The following is an 8531-nucleotide window of genomic DNA, read 5'->3' on the forward strand; positions in this document are numbered from 1 at the left end:
TGGGTAATGAAGTTTTAGCGTGACTTCTTTGAGCTTCCAAGGATTTCGGTATTCTATTTTACCCTCTTGACAGATAGTGTTAGAGGGGTACATTTGTTTTATCTTTACTCTTAATATGACATGAATAAGCCAAAATCAAAGATTCATACTTTGGTGCTAAAATGCTTTAATATATTACCAATATATTACCATTTTTATTATTTAGGCATCGACCTGTATGAGATTCTCACAATTATCTGTCTATCTATCCATCCATCCATCCATCCATCATCTATACCCGCTTATGCTTACAGGGTCACATGGGAACTGGTGCCCATCTCCTCACAGTGACGATAAGCTGTGAGGTATCAGTGCATCACGAAAAAAATTAAACCTAAAATCTAAAACATCAAATCGTCAGCGATTATTGTTACTGCCGGTGAACTTGTGTTTATTTTTACAATTTTAATAAAGTATTCCATAACATTTATGCGTTATTTTGATTTTGCCTTAGCAAAAATATGGAATAAACACCAGCTAAATTATGTTTTTAAGTGCTGTCTGAGCAGAATATTACCTTTTGCCTTTCTGTTCTTTAAAGTAAATTGGATATAAGACACGGACACAAGCTAGGTAATAGGTCTGGCAATAGGATTGATGGGTGGGGCTCCTTTTGTACTGAAATATTTCCAACAAACAGAATATGTCTTTCTTGTAATGGATGAAGGATGAAAAGATAAGACTGAAACTGGTCTTGGAAGCTGCCAAGTGGCTGATTGCAACACTGCAAAACAAAACAGAAAAAGTTGCACTTTAACAGAGGGTGTGCAGACTTTTGAGAGCCACTGTATACAAGTTTTGTGTCTGTTGTATCATCGTGATAATGACATAAACCTCAGTTCTGTGGCTCTGGAGAGCTCTTAGTGGTGTTATTGATGGTGGAAGTCATAATGCAACCCCTGAAGCATTATTCATCCCCATCTTGTTTGTAAAGGACTCTTGAATAATTTAAAGGGTCTGTTATGGAGACCAGTAACTATACCATAATCACACCATATCCAGTTATAGAAGGAGGAAAGAAGCAGGATATCAAGGGTCTATCTGGAACACTTGGCTTTATTCGCTTGCTCTGTGACAGGTAGACCTTCTAATGAGATGATCCAGCAAAGTCCCAGTACACAGGGATATGGAGGAAATGTGCGGGAGTCATTAAGCCATTCTCATCTTTGCTCTCCATGGTGGGTTCCACAGAGGTCTCCTTATGGTGTGGCAGCTCCTGCTGCAGCACAGAAGATGAACTTCTTTGTCCTGTAAATTAAGAGGAAACTGCTCAGACTTGTCCTGTTTATCCCTTTTAGTTGTTCAATATTTTGTTTTTTAAATCCAAATATTGAGCAAACTGACATTTTAACATGGCTTTAATAGGATTAATAAATCACAACTAAAAGTCAGAACACTGCTGGATGAATCCTTTGACTTTAAATAATGAAGTCTGCTCTGAGTTGAAATGTAATATGTTCTAAAAACTCACTGGTTGAAGACTTTGGACGAGTTCCCTGCTCTCTAGGTTCGGGGGAGAGGGCCTCTGTGCTGCCATCTGGTGGACAGGATCCTGCAAGGGAGCTTGCAGTACCCTCCCTGCACACAAATGTAAGTACACACTTGTTGCATGCAATTACATAGTCATGTTTTAGATAGAAGCACGCATACCTTTACACACATTTGTGAACATAAATGTGTTTTTCTTAAAACTGCACCTTTATCTATCCACTCCCTGACATGGGAGACTATATGAGTGAAAGACTGTACAAAGGTTAAAGATACGTTGTGATCAAGCCTGGAGCCTTATCACTTAGCAGCTGATAACGGTGGAAAAAGAAGACTGTCAGGATTCTGCTGCTGGTCAAGGACAAAAGGTGGATTTCGAATGGACTGACACTTACCACACCTGCGGTTCTGTGGTCCTGAAGCCTTTAGCAAATGGATTGCTTGCAATTTTCAACTGAGTAATCTAAAAGCATAAAGGAGATTAAATATTTAACACACATATTTCTCTTAAATCATTAGCTTATTTTGGCAAACTGCTTGCACAGTGACATGTAGGGCCTAAAAACCTGTCAGCATACAGGCTACTGAATCTCTGGTTCTTACCCTGTGGTTCTGATAGGCGGTGACGGCCATGAACCGTGTCTCAGGGAAGGAGAAAGAGCAAAAGTTCTTGTAGGCATTGAAATGACTGTTTGGCGCTGGGTCCACATACACGACATGGAAGCGTGGCTGGTAGCGTTGCATGGAGTTCAGAATCATCTTGCAAGAAGAAAGCAGGAGAAAACAAGAAGCGCTAGATTAAATTAAACATTTATGGGACATTTTACAAAAACATGCTGCTAAAAAAAAGGAACAGGTCTTTTTTTATACTCCTAAGAATGAATAAGTCACAATAAGAAATTCCACTGACGTGTCCATTGTCATCTAGCAGATTGTTGGTGAGTTTGAGAGTGTCGAAGGACACTGTCTGCTTCATCCACTGGGCTCCAGGGGCAGGTGAATCTGGGTGGAAATGGATCCTGCTCGGGGCAGCGACATCTGCTTGCCCTGCTACCAACCATGAGGAGCTGTGGAATGCATATCTGAAGGACACAATTATTATTATTTTCTTTTTTTAATAAGACATATTTAAGCTCAATTCAGTTTTTCTGTAGTAAAATCTAGGTAAAGTTTATTTATATATCACCTTTTAAAGATAAGGAGAGGGTAAACATTAAAACACGATTAAATAAAAAAACATTATTGGAAAGACAAATGGCAAGTTAATGAGTATAAATAATTAAAAACAAATCCAGAAAATGTTAAATATTGTTTATATGAATAAAAATGTCTTCAGCTACTTTTTAAATTAGTCAAGACTTTCATGACAGTGTAAAAACAAAGGAAGCTCATCCCACAGTCGAGGTGCGACCGTCTGTATGTTCATGAATTAATTCAATTTCCTAAATAGATACCTAACCTGTATCTCTTGTGATCGACAGGGATGAAGTCCATGAGCAGAACATACTCAGCTGAAGGATCCATCCCAGATATTCTCACCTGAAATGTTGGAAACATCCTCCTACAGTTTAATGAATAGAAAAAAGCAACATCACAGAGTAAGAAACACATTAGAAAGAGCAAAAAACTACAGCAAAAAGAGCAAGTGAATAAACATGTGTCACCTTCCAGATTTTGTAACAATCATTTCTGTGCCCAGCTGGTCAAACTGTCGCCACAGTGCCTGCATCTCAAGCTGAACTCTGACCCCATAGACTTGGGGGGCCTTGGTGTCGGATAGTGTCTCTCCGTCTGTGCAGCCAGGCAAAGAAAGTTCGCAGGCCTGAGACAGCACAAGACCTAAAGGGAGAAGAAGATAAACTTCCACATACATCTTTACATTTTTCCTCAAGCTCAAAGCAGGTCAGGGTCATTTCCCCCCTTTGCCAATTTGCACCTTTCCCCCATCTCATACTTACAAGTCTGTGGTGATCCAGAGTGTCTTGACCCAGTTTATCATTTTGATAGTTAAGTATTTTTATACATTTTCTAGATAAATTGTCATAAATGCTCAAATCTGACGTATAATTGAATTGTATATTACTGCCTGAAAGTTTTGTAGTACATGTATTTCCATGTTTCTGACCCCTGCTTAAGCCAGCTAATTCTTATGAACTATGAGAGGTTATGGCCCCCTAGTCAAACCCAAACATCTCCACGCTTCCGTCTGCCGGTAGACATTAATGACCACATTTACAAACAGTACCCTATGTGTAGCTTATAGAAAATTACTTTCATTTGTAGTTTGTCAAAGCAGGTATGAATCGTCCCCCTTGTGTTTACAATTTGAGGTATTGTGGGTTAAAAGCATTCCGTGCCAGACAGTTCCAAGAAAGTTAGGTATGACAATAACTACAAAGACGCAAAATAGCGAAGGGTACAAATGAGCAGCACATGCCATAGCATTAATAAAGTACTCAGAAAACCCTTACCGTTCATCCTTTCAGTGCCTACAAGACTGATGATTTAAATGTTGTTGCTTTGTTTCTTCTTCTAATGTTTCTCTGTGCTGCTTGTAGTTTTTCAAATCTGACTGTAAACTGCAGCTGTTGCCCAGCAGTGAGCTAAATTCACTAGTTTGGTCTGTAACATGAAGATAACATAAACCAGCATATATCTTTCTCCCACTAGTTTCTGAGGATATGTACATCCAGGTCTTCTGAGTGGCTGTTTGTGGAGGGGGGAACAGCCCGGTTTTATACACTGCAGAAATCTCACTGGGGACTTCCAAGCTGGCCCCATCCATTACAATACGTCTAGCAGCACTGACACCAACTAATCAAAGCAGGACACACTTACTTGCATTGGGCCACAAGAACAATGAGCACGTGAGCGCGATTCTTTCGGAGGAAGCAAAGGTCTTATTGTGACTTGTAGCCCGAAGCCTTATTTGGATTAACATTTTGCACATTAATAACCCCCTGAACAGTTCACTGTTTCTGGGTGTGGACAGATGAGGACAGAGACAATCTGTTTTTATTATTCATAGGGCCAGATTTTCAACACCCTGCTAATTGAAGACTCAATTAAACATGTAGGCTTAAAGTTAAAAGGTAAAATTCCACCATATTTCCCACACAAGTTGACACCATGTTTAGAACAGGCTTTTTTCTTTGTGAATTTCAATCGGCATAAAAGAAAAGCTGATGAATAGTACATTTGACATGAATAATAGGATTTTGATTATTGTATTAAGATGCTTTAGCTTCCACATTGTGAATTTGTGTGTTTAGACCTTATGTGGCACTGTGATGGGACGGTGTTGACTGTTCCAGCCTGAGGGAACCAAAGCAGTAAAGACGTTTCCCTAATAAATCTCAGCATGATTCTGGTTTGTCAATAGGCCTGTTCCCTCTCTGATCAACTCATTAATCATTGCTTTCAATACAACAGGCTGGAATATCTCATACGCAGCTGAATGACAGTCTTAAGTACAACTGATTGTTTTAATATTGTTCTTTTCAGGGCACCTTTGTGATCAGTGTTGACCTCTCAAAATCCTGTCCTTGTCCTAATTACCTTAAGGGGCTGTCGAGGTCAGCGTGAAATATTTTTCACTCTGAATGTCACAAATAGTTTTAAAAGGAAAGGACTCCAGAGAACAGAGTTGTATAAACAGTCAGATGTTTATTGAGCTGTATTTTTCATCAAAGCACAGTTGCCATCATTACACAGAGATTTAAGCCCGTAAGGTAATTCATGCACAATTCATACACAATATGTTAGAAGAGGGCATGTGAAGACGAAGATGTGTGTGTGCTAGGTGTGTATGTGTGTCTATGTGTATGCTGGCGTGTGTGCATGAAGTTGCGTGCTCGGAGGGGAGGAAGTTCTGCCGTTTTTGTTCATAAGTTAGGCACTAGCTTCACTTCTGAGGTGGTCGTTTGTGGGGGGAGAAAGAACATAGAGACACCTTCGATGGATCTAGGACAGACAGGAAGGTGAGGTTAGTTAAAAGGAAGACAGAGACGATTTAGCTTTTGTTGAAGGTTTCGCCGATGATCGAAGCCATGGCTTGGAGCCTCTGCCTGATTTCCTCTCCAAGAGGAGCCAGCTTCTCCCTCAGGTTGGTGAGCTCCTCATTATTGACGCCTTGTGCTTGGTTGTAGAGCTTCTTCAGCTGCTCTTTGTATTCCTCCACGTAAGGGGTAGCCACCTGCTTCAGGTTCTCCAGGCGCTCGACAAGCTTGTTGCGCACAGATTCAACAATGGGCATCAGTGCAGCTTTGGTCTCTTCCACGTTGGTGGCCACCTTTTGACGCAGCTCCTCCACAACTGGCTCCATCTTGGCCCTCAGAGCTTCCATCTCAGCATTGTGCTTGGCAGAGTACTCTTTGACCATGGGCTCCAAGTGGGTGCGGTACTCCTCCATGTGCTTTTCGAGGACCTCCCTCAGCTTGGCACGCTTGGGCTCAAGCTCAACTTTCAGAGCATCAATGTCGGCCATGATAGAGGCACGGAACTCGGCAGTGGCATCAGAGATGGTGGTAACAACGCTGTCTGTCATAGGGGAAACCTGGGACTGCAGCTGCTTGATGTTGTTGTGCATGTCTTCCAGGCGCTGAGCCAGGTTAACCCTAGGAGAATACAGAGGTTGAAAGACACATGATCAAAATAACTGCAGCTGTGGTTGAATCGTGAGTAAGGCATCAACCAATGTCACAGTTTAAAAAATGGGGCCAAAAAAGACGTTTTCATACTTTAGTTCCTGGTATGGAGTGTCATCAAGCTGATCCAGAGCTTTGATGGCACTTTCCTTTGCCTGTGTCAGGTAGACATCCACAGCAGACCTAATATGGGCCAGCTGGGAGGGGGCATCAGCCTGCAGGGAAGCGGCCTGGCAGCCTGAGGTGAAGGTTGGGAAGACAAAATGTCGAACATGTGCAACAGATTTCCTGAAATTTGATATTCTGGAAAAGAATGTTTCTTGTACTCACCGACTGCCAGGAGAACGGCAAGAGCAAGAGCCACGAATTTCATGATGGTGGTCTAGAGTCAAAAAAGACGCAGGATGTTAAAGAGGAAGAGAGAAAGCACACATGGAAATGTGGTAATGTATCGACTAAATCAGTGTTAAATCTTCTGCCTAAAGCAGATTTATAAAGTCTCTAAAGCAAGAATGCTTTACAAACCACTGATCCCTGAACTGGCCTAAATTAGCTGGCAGCCACATATGGCTGTCTATTGGAACAACGTGTAACCTGAGTAGATTAGCAAAGCAGTTTAAAGCGATAAAATCCGAACTGTTTCATAATCTTGTTTTGCGGTTTAGCCAGTCAGCTGTCCAGGCTGGAAGACGATCTCAATCCGGAAGCAAATGAGTTTAGGGACATCTTTAAATGGAAATACCAGCGGTAATATCTCAGAAAGCCTAACAGCATCAACCCGAAGTTGCAATGAAAAGAAATATCCTAAAGCTACCATGAAAACACGACTAGCACTGTCATCTTTACAAAATGTATATTTTAGCCAATTGTTCAGAAGTTGAGATCTCAAAGAATAACCCTTTTACAAGATTTAAGAAGCTTTAAAAAATATTTGAAAGACCAATTTTTTTCCGATCCCCCAACCTGAAAACCAAATTTCAGCTCCTGTCCCAGTTGCTGCTCGTCTTACCTGGTGGAGTTGGTGACGAGACTGAACAACTCCAGCCAGAGCAGACTTTTTATAATGCCCAGATGAGGGACGAGTCCTTTGCTGAGGAGGAGGGAGGAGGAGTGGAGCAGTGAGGGCTGCGTGTCTCCGTGGAGGTGGACCTCAGCCCCGAGCCGTCTTCCTCAACAGGGGGATCGAGTTGAGAGTTCAACGGTCACCTGCTGCGAGGAGATCAGGCATCACACGCTGGAACACACGTCAACAGATCTGGCAAAAGATGCACTATATACTGTGCGGTATCACTGTTGAATACATGCTGTAACTTTTACAGAATTTATTCATTCAGTTCTCTGAAACGCTCTTTCCAAAACAGTGTTTTTTCCTTTATTCAATGCTTTTTGTGTGTCCAAGACATCACACGGACATGAAAACAAAACTATGCAGACAAAGACAAGAAGCCTAGAAAGTAAGAAGGAAAGTGTGACTATTATGTACTGTTAATCACATCTTTTTGTAACTTCTCCTGAGTAGTGGAGATTTTGGAAATGATGATGGGGGAAACCAGGAAAAAAAAAGAGTGAATAAAACAAATTTCATGCAAGTAGAAAACCTGAAGGTATTTGCAAGAAAGGTACAACATTTTTACTAGATGTGCTTCCAACAATGCTGCCAAGAAAAACAACCCTAAGTACACAAAGCACTTGGACAAAGCTCTCTAAAACGCAACAACATTCAATCAAAAGCCCCTAAGTGGAAATGACAAACACACCTATCCCACTAACAATACCACGTAGTTTAATCCAGGTTTCCAGAAAATATCAAAACAAAATTATCATAGGTTTTAGATTAAAAAAATCGTCCCTGGTTGTTTGTGAGTGTATGTGCGATGGTTAATAGGTCAAAGAGTTGTGTGCTCGGTCCTGTTGTTTGTTGTCCTATCACCAGTGGACTTTGTCACCATGGCTTCATGTGATTTGAGGATTTGGAGGGATCGCATTATATAATTATACATGTAAATATGTTTGACGCATTCTGATAAACCTATCCTTGTGAAGCTTGAAATGTGTAATTTTGGAGAAAAAAAAGTTCATGACCTAAAACATCTAGACAAGTGTTTTAGGTCACAGCATCCTTGCAGAGTAAAAGCTTTTGGGTTAGCAGGGTTAACGGGTGCAAAATTAATCATTGAAGGCAGTGGAACTCCTTTCCTTGCATAATATCAGGCCTAAATGGTCGATGCATGTCTTTCTGAACACTGTTGCTTTCAAAATGTTTTACCTGTTAGTTCTCCCTTAGTTCTATTGCAAAATCTACACAGCATGTCTTATGCAACACTGATCCTGATAGTACAATAATTTGGAATGAGAGGC

The 8531-nt window shown here is 41.1% G+C and overlaps 2 protein-coding genes across 5 annotated transcripts; both read right to left on the reverse strand.

Moving 5' to 3' along the window:
- Positions 1 to 1075: 1075 nt before the first annotated feature.
- On the reverse strand, positions 1076 to 5069 carry LOC124884549 (T-box transcription factor TBX1-A). 4 transcript variants are annotated; one of them, XM_047392512.1, is made up of 8 exons: positions 4366 to 5069; positions 3192 to 3366; positions 2987 to 3088; positions 2438 to 2609; positions 2131 to 2256; positions 1923 to 1990; positions 1511 to 1617; positions 1076 to 1287 (listed from the first exon to the last, which is right to left on the reverse strand). In XM_047392512.1, the coding sequence occupies exons 1-8, from the start codon at positions 4475 to 4477 to the stop codon at positions 1127 to 1129; spliced, it is 1023 nt and encodes a 340-aa protein (XP_047248468.1). In that variant the 5' UTR covers positions 4478 to 5069; the 3' UTR covers positions 1076 to 1126. The 4 variants fall into 4 exon arrangements, with proteins under 4 accessions (XP_047248468.1, XP_047248467.1, XP_047248471.1 ...); XM_047392511.1 differs by having other exon boundaries at positions 2131 to 2286; XM_047392515.1 differs by lacking the exon at positions 4366 to 5069 and adding an exon at positions 3999 to 4359 and having other exon boundaries at positions 2131 to 2286.
- Positions 5070 to 5173: 104 nt separating this feature from the next.
- Positions 5174 to 7249, reverse strand: LOC124884550 (apolipoprotein A-I-like). The gene is made up of 4 exons (XM_047392516.1): positions 7183 to 7249; positions 6504 to 6555; positions 6267 to 6411; positions 5174 to 6143 (listed from the first exon to the last, which is right to left on the reverse strand). The coding sequence occupies exons 2-4, from the start codon at positions 6544 to 6546 to the stop codon at positions 5540 to 5542; spliced, it is 792 nt and encodes a 263-aa protein (XP_047248472.1). The 5' UTR covers positions 6547 to 6555; positions 7183 to 7249; the 3' UTR covers positions 5174 to 5539.
- Between the last annotated feature and the right edge of the window lie 1282 nt (positions 7250 to 8531).

The sequence above is a fragment of the Girardinichthys multiradiatus genome, chromosome 18 (genome assembly GCF_021462225.1).
Source record: "Girardinichthys multiradiatus isolate DD_20200921_A chromosome 18, DD_fGirMul_XY1, whole genome shotgun sequence".
NCBI classification, from domain to species: Eukaryota; Metazoa; Chordata; class Actinopteri; order Cyprinodontiformes; family Goodeidae; genus Girardinichthys; species Girardinichthys multiradiatus.

Coding starts and splice junctions, on each gene's coding strand:
- LOC124884549 (XM_047392511.1), bottom strand. CDS start 4,477: ATGTGCAAAATGTTAATCCAAATAAGGCTTCGGGCTACAAGTCACAAT. Junction 2,610..2,986: donor GTCGATCACAAGAGATACAG/GTTAGGTATCTA, acceptor TGTGTCCTTCAG/ATATGCATTCCACAGCTCCT. Junction 1,991..2,130: donor CCGCCTATCAGAACCACAGG/GTAAGAACCAGA, acceptor TTATGCTTTTAG/ATTACTCAGTTGAAAATTGC.
- LOC124884550 (XM_047392516.1), bottom strand. CDS start 6,546: ATGAAATTCGTGGCTCTTGCTCTTGCCGTTCTCCTGGCAGTCG. Junction 6,412..6,503: donor TGCCGTTCTCCTGGCAGTCG/GTGAGTACAAGA, acceptor CCTTCACCTCAG/GCTGCCAGGCCGCTTCCCTG. Junction 6,144..6,266: donor ACTCCATACCAGGAACTAAA/GTATGAAAACGT, acceptor GTATTCTCCTAG/GGTTAACCTGGCTCAGCGCC.